We start from the raw sequence: 17559 nt of genomic DNA, 5'->3' as shown, positions 1-17559 counted from the left end.
CGCTGGAGGAGACGCGGGAGGAGGAGAAGAAGGAGTGCGGCCACCATTGTTGTTGGAATCGTCGATAACGCCGTCGGTTGAAGCGGGTGCTGGAGGAAACGGAGGGGAACGATGAGACGATGGGGATGACAACCATCTTCCTCCTGCTCGGAGTCTCCCCCAGGGCCGGGGGCAGGTGAGGGGGCGAGAGGAAATGGGGGAGGGAGCCACTCACCACGGCCCCGGGTGGCCATTGCGGTGGACAGCAGCAGGAGAGTGGCCGCAAGGCGCTGCCCATATTCGTCCTGCCGACGGTGAAAGTTGTGGGAGGGTGAAATCCGCCGCATGTTCGACCTGCCGACGGTGAAAGTACTACGAAGGTGAAAACCTTCTCTCTGAATATGACCCGTTAGGTTCCCATTGTGACATCGAACACAGTATTACTACGCAAGCGCAGCTGATGGGCACGGCATTTATGAAAGTTTAAAAAATGAATAACTTTTAAAATACAACAACAATTTGAACAAAACTTGATAAATGCACAACGCAGGCGAATGGTGAGTAAGGTGGGCCTAAAATTGTTGTGCTATCGTGTACTGTTTTGACTATATTTTTGGAACATACCTATACACAAATTAATATACATACAAGATGAGAGTTTTAGTAGTGTGTGTGTATATATATATATATATATATATATATATATATATATATATATATATATATATATAAATACACACACTACTATATATATATAGATAGATATGTATATATATATATAGATATGTATATATGTGTATAATGGAGAAGGTAAAGTTAGAAGTAAAGAACATGAAAGTATCAAAACTTGATTGTACTGGTATAATAGAAATTAATAACAGTAAAATGTTTTAACTCATTTAGAGGCTGATGCAACTATTCCAATCAAAATTCCTGAGACCAAAGGTGCAAAACGTAGAGAAGAAATGGAAGTATGTAAGCTATTTTTTAATGCAATTTTCTCCTTAGATTTTGGCTTTCGAAGCTTTGGTAAAATATTGGTTAGGGATGAACTTCATACAATCAAAGAAAATATATAACATCTAAATCATATCTTAACGACAACGGTATACCATGTACTGGAGTACTCAGTGGGTCAGGCAGCATCTCTGGAGAACATGGATAGGTAACGTTTCAGGCAATGATTTGATCACAGAATCAATCAATTTATATGTACAGTATGTCCACCGTCCATCATTTGGTCATTATACTCTGCCTCGTACTTCCCAGTACTTGGTCACAGGCATTCAAGATATTCCTCTCCGAGTACACATGTGAGTACTGTTGTTATGTGGTATGGGTTTCTACCTCTACCACCCTTTAGGCAGTGAATTCCAGACACCTGCCATTCTCTGGATAAAAAGATTTTGCTTGGAGGGAAATTTCTTTAAACCAATTAGCTCTCATTAAATCACTTGATGCAGATTCTTCTTTCAACTTGTGATAATGCCATTCCAAATTGTCTTCACTTACAGTAGGTAGTGCAAACAAAATACCACCTGAACAACTTTAACAAAAAACAAAATGGTATAATGAACTTATGTACAATATCAAGCACAGAAACAGAACATTTGTCCTCAACCATTGGTACACTGGCAATTAATGAGGTAAATATTTTCTAACCACCATAAATTCGATATATTTCAGGTTTTGTTTTCCTTTCTCCATTCCAGATAATTGATTTTGGACGTCATTTCATTTCATTTCATAAGTTCCTATACATGAGAGACCAAAGGAACAAACAAAATTCTCATTATCTCTGATGAATCAGGCTTGGAGAAAAGTATCTGAATGAGCTCAGCATCTGAATGAACGAATTTATTCTGATATTTTTTTCCTGGTAGTGTTCCAATGTTTAACAGTTTTTAATTAAATTTAAATGTTTTTTTCTGTATTAGATTGAACATAAAAGTAGAAAAGATCTAATTGGGCTATTGTGATGAAGGTCTACTGTTTCTGATTTATTTCCACCCCTTGAAAGCAGACCAAACAAATCGGAAACATTAAATTTGGTTACCTTGTGTGCTTGACCAATAGACAATAGGTGCAGGAGTAGGCCATTTGGCCCTTCGAGCTAAAGGATTCAAAGACAGTTCAACATTCAATGTGATCAGGAGGAGGGGGAGTTCAACAAGATCTGGGTGTCCTAGTGCATCAGTCAATGAAAGGAAGCATGCAGGTACAGCAGGCAGTGAAGAAAGCCAATGGAATGTTGGCCTTCATAACAAGAGGAGTTGAGTATAGGAGCAAAGAGGTCCTTCTACAGTTGTACCGGGCCCTGGTGAGACCGCACCTGGATTACTGTGTGCAGTTTTGGTCTCCAAATTTGAGGAAGGATATTCTTGCTATGGAGGGCGTGCAGCGTAGGTTCACTAGGTTAATTCCCGGAATGGCGGGACTGTCGTATGTTGAAAGGCTGGAGCGATTGGGCTTGTATACACTGGAATTTAGAAGGATGAGGGGGGATCTTATTGAAACATATAAGATAATTAGGGGATTGGACACATTAGAGGCAGGAAACATGTTCCCAATGTTGGGGGAGTCCAGAACAAGGGGCCACAGTTTAAGAATAAGGGGTAGGCTATTTAGAACGGAGATGAGGAAGAACTTTTTCAGTCAGACAGTGGTGAAGGTGTGGAATTCTCTGCCTCAGAAGGCAGTGGAGGCCAGTTCGTTGGATGCTTTCAAGAGAGAGCTGGATAGAGCTCTTAAGGATAGCGGAGTGAGGGGGTATGGGGAGAAGGCAGGAACGGGGTACTGATTGAGAGTGATCAGCCATGATCGCATTGAATGGTGGTGCTGGCTCGAAGGGCTGAATGGCCTACTCCTGCACATTGTCTATTGTCTATCATGGCTGATCATTCACAATCAGTACCCCTTTCCTGCCCTCTCCCCATACCCCCTGACTCCGCTTTCATTAAGAGCTCTATCTAGCTCTCTCTTGAAAGCATCCAGAGAATTGGCCTCCACTGCCTTCTGAGCCAGAGAATTCCACAGATTTACAATTCTCTGAGTGAAAAAGTTTTTCCTCATCTCCATTCTAAATGGCCTACCCCTTATTCTTAAACTGTGGCCCCTGGTTCTGGACTCCCTCAACATTGGGAAGATGTTTCCTCCCTCTAGCCTGTCCAATCCCTTAAAAATCTTGTATGTTTCAATAAGATCCCCTCTCATCCTTCTAAATTCCAGTGTATACAAGCCTAGTCGCTCCAGTCTTTCAACATATGACAGTCCCGCCATTCCGGGAATTAACCTAGTGAACCTACGCTGCACTCCCTCAATAGCAAGAATGTCCTTCCTCAAATTTGGAGACCAAAGCTGCACACACTACTCCAGGTGGAGTCTCACTGGGGCCCTGTACAGCTGCAGAAGGACCTCTTTGCTCCTTTACTCATCTCCTCTTGTTATAAAGGCCAACATGCCATTAGCTTTCTTCACTTCGTGCTGTACCTGCATGCTAACTTTAAGTGACTGATGAACAAGGACACCCAGATCTCTTTGTACTTCCCCATTTCCGAACTTGACTCATTCAGATAATGATTTGCCTTCCTGTTTTTTACCACCAAATTTATCCACATTAAACTGCATCTGCCATGCATCTGCCCACTTACACAACCTGTCCAAGTCACCCTGCATGTTTCTAACACCCTGCATGTACCTGCATGTTCACCAGCTGAATGTTTCTAACATTTGTATTTATTTGGTATTGTGTAGTGTTCAGTTTCAGAATGGGATTCTTGTTCATTGGTTGTTATTTCAGATATGCCACGTATAAAGTCATGTTTTGATTGGTTGGAAGCTAAACTTTGCCAAGAATACAAGTAATGAATGTGTAGGAAAGAACTTCAGATGCTGGCTTAAATCGAAGGTAGACACAAAATGCCGAAGTAACTCAGCGGGACAGGCAGCATCTCTGGAGAGAAGGAATGGGTGACTGCCCCACTGAGTTATTCCAGCATTTTGTGTCTACCTACAAGTAATGAATGTTCAGAAGTAGCTTGGCCCAAAACACAAATTTACCCGTTATACAATTTACCTTTGCTTTTACTATTCTGATAATTTTATTGTTCTGAACATTAAAATAAATGATTGTGTATATCTAAAACCTTGTCCTAATGTAAGTTGTTAAAGTATTTAATTGCAGATAGTTCCCATTGGGAACCACCCATTAATGTGTACTTTAATCTTGATGAGGACAGTGGGGCATCCTACGAATATTGAAAGCAAAGGATTCAAAGACAGTTCAACAACATATTGATGATTTGGAAACCATGAAGATATTTCTGCTGCCTGACCTGCTGAGTTACTCGAGCATTTTGTGTCTTAAGATGTTTCCCATATTTACCTTAAATGCCAGTTGTTATCTGTCCAATAGCCTCCACAACTGTCATTCCTGCAGCTATTTACTTGTCCTGATCATTAGTTGCAATCTTCCCTCCTATCCCCGACCATTGTAAGTACTCAGGGACAAATACAGTAAACCCTTGTTTTCATCGACCTATTTCTAACTGGCTCTACTGAACTTCACCGTCACACTGGACTGCCGACACTACCCCCAGCCTGCACTGCCTTCCAGGTTGCATAGGTTTAAGGGGAGATGAACAAAAATTAAAAGGGACCTAAGGGACAATATTTTCAAACACAGTGTGGTGTGAATGTAGAGCGAGCTACCAGAAGAAGTAGTGAAGGTGTGTATGATTACAACATTTCAAAGAAAATTAGACAGGTACATGGATAGGAAATATTAGAGGGGTATAGGCCAAACAAATGGGACTAGCTCAGATAAACAACCTGGCATGGACGAGTTGGGCCAAAGGCCTGTTTCTGTGCTGTAAAACTCTGACTTTAAACATCCCAATCTTTTGCTAAATTAGTTTTCCCGCTCAGAATGTCTATTTTACTGACGCTCTAGCACTTGTTCATACTGTTGAAATGCCAAGTTAAGTTGGACAGCCTCATTGGCTGTTAAAAGTAAAAAACTGAAAGATAGTTTTTCAAAATCTTTTACTACTGGCTTTGAATTTGCTCAGTGATTTTAAAGCAAAAAATTAACAATATGCCTGCATGCCTTGTATATTACAGACTGAATTCACTGAAACAAATATTCAGACCAAACGGCATGCAGCTTTGGCTTCTGTTTCAGATGGAGGAGTTTTCTCTTCTAATTCAGAATCAATGGAAAAACTCATGCATGGTAATAACATACAAAAATGCACCAAACATTATTTTAAAATGTCAAATCGATATTACTGCCTTTGAAATGTTTCTTAAAAAACAATAATACAACTTTGTATTGCGGTAGCTTTTTGGGCAAAATTTTAATTTCATGCACACTGCCAGAACAATTTATTCGTATCGCTTGCTTTAATGCAATAAAATCTTGGTTTTCATGGGATCTTATCAAACAAAGATAATATTTTCTCAATTATATTTTATAGTAGATAGCAAAGGTTTTGAAGATTGTTTTCAAAAAGGAAAGGGAAGAAAAAGTTTTTGAGGGAACATTTGCATCTGAAGATATGTGCAATAATCTTAAAGGATTTATATAGGCAGGAAAATTTTGAATGTGAGTGCATCAGTAGGATCTTGCTGTAAAATTTTATAATTGGCATGGAAACAGTGGGTACCAGCTATTTATTGCCTCATCCGTTATTCAAAATTTGTCTTGCTACTAATAGAATCAGGTTTTCTTTTCACTTGCTTTCTTTACACTCAGTTATAGGTTCATATGTTTTTTATATTTATTTACTGATTTTCATTCTCTCTTTTTAATTGGATTTATTTTGGTTATTTGTTACGACTTCCTAATATGACTCCCATTTGTCAGGTTTATTATTCTTATTTTGATGTAACAAGTTTTTTGCTTTTAGATAATTCTTCATCGAATTACTTTTCCAGTGTAAATTTTACTACAGTCGCCTACCAAATTATCTACTTGCATCCATGCAAGTTGAAAGACAAGTATTATCTAACCAAGTTGTGCCTATTTCATACTGAATCCAAAAATTTTAACAAAATAGATTTATTTTCCCTTGAAGATCCTTGTGAAATTGCTGATAGACACAAAAGGCTGAAGTAACTCAGCAAGTCAGACAACATCTCTGGAGAAAAGGAATAGGTGACATTTCGGGTCGAGATCCTTCTTCTGCCCTTCCGACAGTCTGAACAAGGGTCTCGCCCTGAAACGTCACCTATTCCTTTTTTTCCAGAGATGCTGTCTGACCCGCTGAGTTACTTCAGCTTTTTGTGTCTATGGTTTAAACCAGCAGTTCCTTCCTACACCTGTGAAATTGCTACTTGATCCTGCCTCATTAAACAAACTAATGGTCTTTGAGAAAAAAATCTTCCACTGATCAAATCATATTAATGCCAACTAGCTATCAGCAATGGAGACTGAATAAGGCGTGGCACAGCAAACCAGATTGTTGCCACACAATGCAGTGGTGTAGTTCAATTTGGACTAATGGTGCTAAATGAAATGGCAATCTCAAAACTACATGGATTTTCACTAGGTGCCTCATTTTCCTACCACATCTTCAAAACATGTTGATTGGTACACTAATTGTCCACTGTAAAGTGCTCCTCGTGTGAGGTGAGTGGTGGAATCTTGGGTGAGTTGTTTGGAATGTGAGGACAATTAGATTAATGTAGCATTAGTATAAATGGGTGGTTAATGACCATCATTAATTCAATCGGTTGAATCACCTGTTTCTGGCCTCTATGATTTAATGAAACCATTGTTTTTGAAGACCACCCACAAACATATGTGAATTGCTGCATAATATACACTGCCAGGTAAATATAATTTATAGACTGCAATCATGAAAATATTTGAACTAATCTAGTTAATCTGACAAAAGAGCTCAAGACAGGCTGAGAAATATAAATTTGCTACCTATAAATCACTATGTTGAAGTAATTGTAAAGAATTATCAGTATGCCTTCAACGATACCGATTGATCAAAACTACTGTTTCAACAGTCTCTAAGAAATCATCCAAAGATGTTTGAATTAAATTGAAGTTGAATTTGATCAATTTAAATTTATTTGCCCCAAATTTGTGCTGCACAGTATCATTTCATATATAAAGCAATTCAGCAAATTATTATCAAGGTCTTCCTTATCTATGCAAGTCTTTGAGTTTTCCAATGTTCTATAGATTCCGGGTCAGTTCCTGTGGATTGGAGGGTAGCTAATGTTATCCCACTTTTCAAGAAAGGAGGGAGAGAGAAAACGGGAAATTATAGACCAGTTAGTCTGACATCAGTGGTGGGGAAGATGCTGGAGTCAATTATAAAAGACGAAATTGCGGAGCATTTGGATCGCAGTAACAGGATCGTTCCGAGTCAGCATGGATTTACGAAGGGGAAATCGTGCTTGACTAATCTACTGGAATTTTTTGAGGATGTAACTAGGAAAATTGACAGGGGAGAGCCGGTGGATGTGGTGTACCTCGACTTTCAGAAAGCCTTCGACAAGGTCCCACATAGGAGATTGGTGGGCAAAATTAGAGCACATGGTATTGGAGGTAGGGTACTGACATGGATAGAAAGTTGGTTGACAGACAGAAAGCAAAGAGTGGGGATAAATGGGTCCCTTTCAGAATGGCAGGCAGTGACTAGTGGGGTACCGCAAGGCTCGGTGTTGAGACTGCAGCTATTTACAATATACATCAATGACTTGGATGAAGGGATTAAAAGTACCGATTTGCCGATGATACAAAGCTAGGTGGCAGTATGAACTGTGAGGAAGCTCCTATGAGGTTGCAGGGTGACTTGGACACGTTGTGTGAGTGGGCGGATGCATGGCAGATGCAGTTTAATGTAGATAAGTGTGAGGTTATCCACTTTGGTGGTAAGAATAGGAAGGCAGATTATTATTTGAATGGTGTCAAGTTAGGAAAAGGGGACGTACAACGTGATCTGGGTGTCTTAGTGCATCAGTCACTGAAAGGAAGCATGCAGGTACAGCAGGCAGTGAAGAAAGCCAATGGAATGTTGGCCTTCATAACAAGAGGAGTTGAGTATAGGAGCAAAGAGGTCCTTCTGCAGTTCTACAGGGCCCTAGTGAGACCGCACCTGAAGTACTGTGTGCAGTTTTGGTCTCCAAATTTGAGGAAGGATATTCTTGCCATTGAGGGCGTGCAGCGTAGGTTTACTAGGTTAATTCCCGGAATGGAGGGACTGTCATATGTTGAAAGACTGGAGCGACTAGGTTTGTATACACTGGAATTTAGAAGGATGAGAGGGGATCTTATCGAAACATATAAGATTATTAAGGGGTTGGACATGTTAGAGGCAGGAAACATGTTCCCAATGTTGGGGGAGTCCAGAACCAGGGGCCACTGTTTAAGAATAAGGGGTAGGCCATTTAGAACAGAGATGAGGAAAAACTTTTTTAGTCAGAGAGTTGTGAATCTGTGGAATTCTCTGCCTCAGAGGGCAATGGAGGCCAATTCTCTGAATACATTCAAGAGAGAGCTAGATAGAGCTCTTAAGGATAGCGGAGTCAGGGGGTATGGGGAGAAAGCAGGAACGGGGTACTGATTGAGAATGATCAGCCATGATCACATTGAATGGCGGTGCTGGCTCGAAGGGCCGAATTGCCTACTCCTGCACCTATTGTCTATTGCCCTGCTGGATGAGTAGCTAATACAGAATAATAAGTAACTAATTGTGAATAGATCGAAACAATTAAATACCAAAAAGACCAAAAATACTTTTTTAAAGTTGTTGCAGGTTTACTTTAAAGTAATTCTCTGTTTTTCCATCTTGTGTGTCATTTCTGAGCTTATCTTTTCCATTAGTCCCTATTTCCATGAAACTCCTATTCACCCCAATATATTTCAAAATGCAATTATTGATTGTATAGTCCATGGGATGCCTTACGGTCATGAAAAACACTATGAATCTTCTACTGACCTTCCTGCATGTAACAAAAGTATTACCCATCCAACATTTGACATTGAACACATAGCATAACATTTTTTAATTTTATGCAGAATATCCTTCAATGAGAGAGTGTGTAATTAATTGAATACAAAAGAGACATTAGAAAGCAGAGGAAAAAATATTGTAGTATTACATAAATACAATCTATTAAATATATTGTGCAGAATTGCACATGGACAGGCAGTCCACAGGTTCTGTGAGAGTTCCATTCCTGAGAGTTGTCCATAAGCTAATTTCTCCATCAGTCAGAAACATAAATTTTCTATAGTTACCCATATTGTTCATACAGTTGTTAGAATTATTTTTTTTATTAATTTTTTTATTATCATATCATATATATACAGCCGGAAACAGGCCTTTTCGGCCCTCCAAGTCCGTGCCGCCCAGCGATCTCCGCACATTAACACTATCCTACACCCACTAGGGACAATTTTTACATTTACCCAGCCAATTAACCTACATACCTGTACGTCTTGTCACATGTAGCAAGATATAAAGCTTTGTGTGCTATCCAGGCAAATTATGCCATAATATCTCAAGGTAATGTAAAAGGAAAAGAAACAAAATGCAGAATATAGTGTTGTAGCTTCAGAGAAGGTGCAAAATAAGTGTAGGGGCTGCAACGAGATAGTTCAGGAGATTAGGAATTCATCCTTGGTATCTGAGAGGTAAATTCAAGAGTCTGAAAACAGTGGGAAAGAAGCTGTTCTTGAATCTGGTGGTATGTGCTTTCAAGCCTCTGTCTGCTGCCTGAGGGAGAGGGGAGAAGAGAGAACGACCAGGTTATGTGTGGTTCATGAATGTGTTAGCTGCTTTCCTGAAGCAGCATGAAGTGTAGAGTAAGTTGATTTGTGGAAGGGGGGGGGGGGGTGTGTTTGGGAGAGGAGGTGAGGTTGGTTGTGGGTTGGATGTTGCAACTGCGTGTGGTATTGGACAGAGCACCTGCCATATAAAGATATGTGGTGCATCCAGATAGGATGCTTTCTATGGTTCATCAGCAAAAATTAGTAAGAGTCATTGGTGACTACAAATTTCCTTAGTCTTGTGAGGAATTAAATTATTTTAATCCATTATTTAGTTTCATATAATAATCACTCTAACACTGCCCTTAATTAAAATGATGGAGTAGATGCTGTATCCAGTCATTAACAAATACAACAAAATATTTTATTATTACTAGCTTGAAAAATGCTTTAACCTGTTCACTGCCAAGATTTTGTTTTCACTTGTATACTCATGTTAAAAATGTATGGAAGAATATGCATTCTGTAAGTCAGGCTATACATTACTCAGGGCAACCTTGTATTTGGAAAATTGTTACAAATTGTACACTTTGTTTTTTAACAGATGTCAATGAAGCAGTTAATATTCTATTGTCTACATATTCAGAAACACTGAGGTAACTATTAATTCAATCAATATAAACATTAATTGATGAGGTTATTCATAGTCTAGTAATTTTTGTTTCTTAATAATTATGTAAGTCAGAGAACAGCAGTGAATGCCAAGCATGTCCAACAACTAACTACAATCCTGGAAGAAGCCAAGGCCATAGAAAGATATCTGAAACAGAAGAAAGAAGGACTCAGACATAAGCTTACTATGATTGCTAACGCTCTTCAAACAGAATGATTCTTTTCGGGTTGTCTTTAAAATGAGCAAATGTATGAAATGAGAGGATCTATAAAATTAAACATTATGTATTATCTGAAGCTGTTTAAATTCTGTTGTAATTATTCTGCATTTTGTGTGTTCATTGATTTATCATTTAATGCTGAGTAATCTCTTTGGGATAAGATTGAAAAGTAAAGTAGATGTCATGGTGTTTACTTAAGTATTTAATTTAGAATATTGGAATTAACATGAAAACCAAGTTTAATCCAAAAATAATTCATGTGAAAAATACAAGTTCAAACTATGATCCTTCTCATAAAAAATAAATCAGTATTTCCCAAACTTTCAACAGTATTCTTTTTATAATCATGTAGTTTCCTTTCTTAAAATATGATATTTTACTTCAATTTAATTAATATTTATTACAAGAAGTAAGAAATAATAGTCATTAAACATATATTACACAACAGAACATAATTAAGTTGCTTCTCCCTTAAATTGTCACTTCATTACTATCCACTTTTTCCAAAATCTGTATTACCTTTGGACACTGTATGTAATTTTAGGTTCAGCTTTATGTTGCTCTTCATACGGCCCTGGGTTCATTTTGGTTTTATGATAAGGCACTATAAATGTTGAGAATAATCCAGAAGTGCATCATTAGAAAGGCTTTGACACAGATGACTCTGACGCTTCAATATCATGTTCAGAGACTATTCTACGAGTGAAGGGAACATATTTTGACAAGATTTTGTATTTATTTCCCACTTGCCCATTTGGGAGCATGTGTAGATCCCATGGTATTATTTCAAAGAAGGACTGTGTTACTGTGTTTTTCCCTCAAGGAATGTCATTAAAACAATTTGGCTAACCAATACCCCCAAACAGCAAAAGAGTGAAAATTGCTGCATTTTATAAGTTGCATTGGTGTTGATAAGCCTGTTCAAACTGTGCCGGAAACTGATTCATATATAACAGATATATTGCATCTATTTCTTTTACTGCTGTTCTGATGCTCCTTTTAACGTTGAATTTTTTATCTCCCCCACCCCCCCAAAAACATAATTCCTTCATACGACTAGAAATTGATGGAGACCGAGACACAAGAGAATGCAGATGCTTGAAATTTGAGTAAAATGGTGTTGGAGTTAGCAGGTCAGGCAGCAAAGGTGGAGGGACATGGATACGACCATGTTTATAATATGGTGGTTAGTCTAAAGGGTCCCAACCTAAGTTGTCATCTGTCTATTTCCACATATGCTCTCTGACTCACTGAGTACCTCCAGCACTTTGACTCTTCGTATCAATTGCTATAGCTTTATCTGAGAGAGGCACATTTAATTTCCCCCATTTTTAGCCTTCTCCCAATCCATTTGCCCAGTGGATCCCAGACTTGTTAATGCTTTATCGTTATTGTTGACTCATTTGGGCCATTTACAATGTAGGCACTCCCAGAAGATGGCAACGGAGGTAGACAATGTGGTTAAGAAATGTACAAAGGAACTGCAGATGTGCTGGAGTAACTCAGCGGGTCCGGCAGCATCTCTGGAGAAAAAGAATGGTAACATTTCAAGTCAGGAAATAATTGTGTCTATTAATGTGGTTAAGAAGGCATGCGGAATGTTGGCCTTCCTTAGTGGCAGCGCTGAATACAAGAGCAGGAAGGTTATGTTCGAACTTTATAAAACATTGGAAAGAGCTCAATTGAATTACTATGTGTAGTTCTATATATACATATAAAATTACAAAGAGTGTAGGAATCATTTATGTTTATTAGTGAACGTTGGTTTAGGAAAAGGGGTAAGAAATTTAGAGGGGATTCGAAGGAGACCATTTTCAGTGATTGGGATTAATGCAGGTTGGCTTGGACGTGCCGGTTGAATGGTTTGTTTCCATGCTGCATGACTATAACAGCATCTAACATAGTATTCATTTGAAGAGAGATTATAAATATAATGAATCACCATATGGCTTGTGAAAATGTATTGATCCCCTATGCTGACCTCTGATGGAAAATCAAGGGGAAATTGTGCACATTTAGGTAGACCACCTATTCTTTCCTAACCTCCCCAGCCCTTTACCCAGTTTCTTTCATCTCATTATCCCTCCCTTTTTTGTTCCACTTTATCACCTTATAAAATTCCAGAATCTGCGGCCCTTTGGTGTCTTCAATTATCACCTTCCAGCCTATTTATCTACCTCCCTCCTTCATATCTGGTTCCATCTGCCCATAATTCCCTTCCTCACCTCTTTATACTGATGATCTGTCCTCTCCACACTCTATCTTGATGCAGGGTCTCGACCCAAAACATTGAATATCCCTCTGCCCGACCTACTGAGTCCTCCAGCAGTTTATTTTTTTGCTCAATGTATGTTGTTGGCCTTTAAATATGAACACTCCTGTGTTGAAGGGAACTAAATGCAGTTTTAATTTAATCTCCAATGTTTTAAAAAGGTATAATACTATGGATCTTGTTTCCTCATAATCTCAGAACTACTTACTAAAGCCGTGCCTTTATTTACCTCCCAATTGTCAATTATAAATCTACAGGAACCATCTGGCTTATCAACCTGCTATACGAATGTTATTTATTAAAGCCACTGGATGCAGCACTCCTTGTTGTGACATACTGTATTTATAAAACCAAGAAGAATTCAGCTTTTAGAAACCTTTACTTGTGGCTTTGGATCGTGGCCATCAATGACTACATCACCCAGCCACAGTTGTGATTATGTATGGCAAAAGCAGAATTCTCCAGTTTGTATGAACGTATGCCTTGGCAGAAACTTACACTGATAACACCCTTAATTTGTCCATCAGCAATTTACTGAAATCAATCCAACATTCCACTATCACATCAGAGCCAAGAATGTGTCAACGTGTGGGTGTAAATTTACTAATATTGTTGAGGATACCAATCCCAATTTTCAAATTTAAATTTTAGTTTATCCTTTCTGTAAATGGTCAGTTTGTTTAGTGTGCCACAATTACCCCAAGGGTGTGCTGAGAGTGGTGTAAAACACTCCAGTGTTCCATAAATATTTGCCAGGATGATCTCTTTCCTTCCACTGGAGTTTGTTTTTTGCAATTGCATTTGGTGCTCCTGACCCATATTAGAGAGCCTGACACCATGCTGCTCTTGCACTTAGGTCCAGGAGCTACTGTCACCGAGAGTTAGGGCTCACTGACTGGGTCCATGAAGATGTAAAGTACATGTTCTTTACTTTGGTAATCAAGGTCTTTCCTTTATAAAGAGTATGATGCAATGAGATAAAGTTATATTATTGAATTAAAATTGTATATGAAGTTCTGATAGGCATAGATAGGGTAGACAATCGGAATCTTTTTTCTAGGGTGGAAAAATCAAATACTAGAGGGCATAGCATTAAGGTGAGAGGGGAAAGGTTTAAAGGAGATGTGCGTGGCAAATTTTGTTTTACACAGAGGGTGGTGATTGAAGTAGATTTATGTGTGATATTTTAAATGGTTTTGGAGATAGGCATATGGATATGGAGAGTTATGGGTTGCATACAGGTAGATAAGGATTGGAGGGCCGTGGCATGTTGAGGGAAGCCGCCGAGCCCAGCCCCTGCTTGTCTCTCGAGAACCGGAGAGAAGGGTGCAGGAAGTCGACAGCAGGCCCAAGAGCAAATGGACCAGAAAGAGAACCCGGGATTTACCTTCAATGCCCTCAAGGTCAGGAGGCACTCCGAGGCCACAAGATCTGAAGATGGCAAAGCGAGGATAGGAATGACGGTTTGCTGGCCAATCTGAACTGAAGTGATGGCAGGAGGCCATGCAACAGCCTGGGACTCGCCTGAATCATGTGCCGCTCCAGGAGACTGAGCAAACTGACCTGACTGGACTTTGAAAATGGCGACAAAACCTGGCGACTCGTATATACTGCCGCAGTGGATTATTTCCATACACTGTACTAATCAAGGATTGTGCTTGGGTATTGTAATATTTTACTGAACTATATGTAAAAACATAATTCCAATAGACAATAGGTGCAGGAGTAGGCCATTCGGTCCTTCGAGCCAACACCGCCATTCACCGTGATCATGGCTGATCATCCACAATCAGTACCCCGTTCCTGCCTTCTCCCCATATCCCTTGACTCCACTATCATTAAGAACTCTATTTAACTCTCTCTTGAAAGCATCCAGGGAATTGGCCTCCACTGCCTTCTGAGGCAGAGAGTTCCACAGCTTCACAACTCTGAGTGAAATATTTTTTCCTCATCTCCGTTCTAAATGGCCTACCCGTTATTCTTAAACTGTGGCCCCTGGTTTGTGACTCCCCCAACATCGGGAACATGTTTCCTGTCTCTAGCGTATCCAATCCTTTAATAATCTTATATGTTTCAATAAGATCCCCTCTCATCCTTCTAAATTCTACAGCATACAAGCCCAGTTGCTCCAGTCTTACAACATACGACAGTCCTGCCATTCCGGGAATTAACCTCGTGAACCTACGCTGCACTCCCTCAACAGTAAGAATGTCCTTCCTCAAATTTGGAGACCAAAACAGCACACAATACTCCAGGTGTGGTCTCATTAGGGCCCTGTACAACTGCAGAAGGACTTCTTTGCTCCTGTACTCAACTCCTCTTGTTATGAAAGCCAACATTCCATTAGCTTTCTTCACTGCCTGCTGTACCTGCATGCTTACTTTCAGTGACTGATGAACTAGGACACCCAGATCTCATTGTACTTCCCCTTTTCTTAACTTGACACCATTCAGATAATAATCTGCCTTCCTGTTCTTACCGCCAAAGTGGATAACCTCCCATTTATCCACATTTGCATCTGCCATGCATCTGTCCACTCACACAACCTGTCCATGTCACCCTGCATCCTCATAGCCTCCATAGTCCCCTTTGCTTAACTGTAGTGCTGACACTTATGATTTTCCATTCCCTCTCTCAAATTGTAGATTAAAACTTATCATATTATGATCACTACCTTGTAATGGCTCTTTTACTTTGAGTTCTCTTATCAAATCCGGCTCATTACACAACACTAAATCCAGAATTGCCTTCTCCCTGGCAGGCTCCAGTACAAGCTGCTCTAAGAATCCATCTCGAAGGCACTTCACAAACATTCTTTCTTGGGGTCCAGTACCAACCTGATTTTCCCAGTCTACCTGCATGTTGAAATCTCCCAAAACCACCGTAGCATTACCTTTGCGACATGCCAATTTTAACTCTTGATTCAACTTGCACCCTATGTCCAGGCTACTGTTTGGGGGCCTGTAGATAACTCCCATTAGGGTCTTTTTACCTTTACAATTCCTCAGTTCTGTCCATACTGACTCTACATCTCCTGATTCTATGTCACCCCTTGCAAGGGACTGAATATCATTTCTTTACCAACAGAGCGACCCCACCCCCTCTGCCCACCTGTCTTTTTGATAGTTCGTATACCCCTGAATATTCAGCTCCCAGCCCTGGTCTTCTTGCAGCCATGTCTCTGTGATTCCCACAACATCATACTTGCCAATATCTAACTGAGCCTCAAGCTCATCCATTTTATTTTTTATACTTCGCGCATTCAAATACAACACTTTAACTTCGATATTCACCTCCCCTCTCACACCGGTCATAATTGGCCCTGACCTTACTCTCTTATCCCTTCTCGAACTTTCCTTCCCATTAATTCGAGAGTCTTTTGTAACTTTTCCTGTGTTCACTTCCCCTTTAACTCCATCTTTATATTCCCAATTTGTCAACCCCTCCCCCCCACTATTTAGTTTAAACCCACACGTGTAGCACTAGCAAACCTGCCTGCCAGAACGTTGGTCCCCCTCCAGTTAAGGTGTAACCCGTCCCTTTTGTACAGGTCACCCCTACCCCAGAAGAGATCCCAATGGTCTATAAATCTAAATCCCTGCTCCCTGCACCAGCCCCTCAGCCATACATTCATATCCCCTAGCTCCTTGTTCCTGCCCTCACCAGCACGAGATACAGGAAGCAATCCAGAGATAACCACCCGAGAGGTCCTGCTCTTCAGTCTTCTTCCTAACTCTCTAAACTCACGTTGCAGAACCTCCTTCCTCTTCCTCCCGATGTCGTTTGTGCCCACGTGCGCAACTACTTCTGGTTGTTCACCTTCCCTCGAGGATGTTCTGAAGTCGGACCATGACATCTTGAACCCTGGCACCAGGGAGGCAACAGACCATCCTCGAGTCTCGCCTGCCAACACATAATCTCCTGTCCGCACCTCGGACAATGGAGGTCACCCACGACTATGGCTCTGCCCGACGTCGGTCTCCCCGGTCGAGTCTCATTGCCAAGATTGGAGCCACTAACCTGTCCGCTGCTCAGACTGGAAGCGTCTTCTGCCCCTACAGCTCCCAAGATGGTGTACCTGTTATCATTAGGCACAGCCACCGGAGTCTCCTGCACTCCATGTTTACTCCTCTTTCTCACAGTCACCCATCTTCGCTCTTCTTGAATCCTTGGCGTGACAACCTCACTGTAGGTCCTGTCCAGGAAACTCTCGTTTTCCCGGATGGTCCTGAGGTCTCCCAGCACCTACCAACACCATCAACAACATTCTCATGCATTCTGATTTCTAGGTCATTGGTTTTATTGAGATTTATTGAGTTTTTTTAATCTTCTAGTTAAAATTTACTATTAGATTAAATATGTCTTTACTTCATAATCTTTTGATTTTATAATTTTATTTATGTCTCCGATTATCCCTTCAGTGACGTTAGACAGTCTGTAGATATCCAGCCAATGCCTTGCAATTTTTGTTACATCTTCAATCCTTACAGAATTTTATAATTGTTGCTAAATTGTGCTATTTGAACTCAACACATGTTCCTAATAAACAAATTCCTTGAAATATTTGCATTTGTGTATGGAACTTTCATTTGGTTCAGAGTCACTACCTTGCAAAAAATATACCAATGGGGGTTTATCATCTTTTCCCTAACCGTTTTTAATTAATTTAATTTAATTTATTT

The 17559-nt window shown here is 40.0% G+C and overlaps 1 protein-coding gene across 1 annotated transcript; it reads left to right on the top strand.

The window, feature by feature from the left end:
• Window positions 1-324: 324 nt before the first annotated feature.
• Window positions 325-10747, top strand: tex12 (testis expressed 12). Its single transcript, XM_078426595.1, has 4 exons — window positions 325-348; window positions 5101-5212; window positions 10317-10368; window positions 10454-10747. The coding sequence occupies exons 1-4, from the start codon at window positions 325-327 to the stop codon at window positions 10599-10601; spliced, it is 336 nt and encodes a 111-aa protein (XP_078282721.1). The 3' UTR covers window positions 10602-10747.
• The last annotated feature ends 6812 nt before the right edge of the window (window positions 10748-17559 follow it).

Source organism: Rhinoraja longicauda, chromosome 32 (assembly GCF_053455715.1).
Source record: "Rhinoraja longicauda isolate Sanriku21f chromosome 32, sRhiLon1.1, whole genome shotgun sequence".
Lineage (NCBI taxonomy): Eukaryota > Metazoa > Chordata > Chondrichthyes > Rajiformes > Arhynchobatidae > Rhinoraja > Rhinoraja longicauda.
The sequence above is the reverse complement of the archived record's forward strand: the minus strand, read 5'-3'. Positions and strand labels throughout refer to the sequence as shown.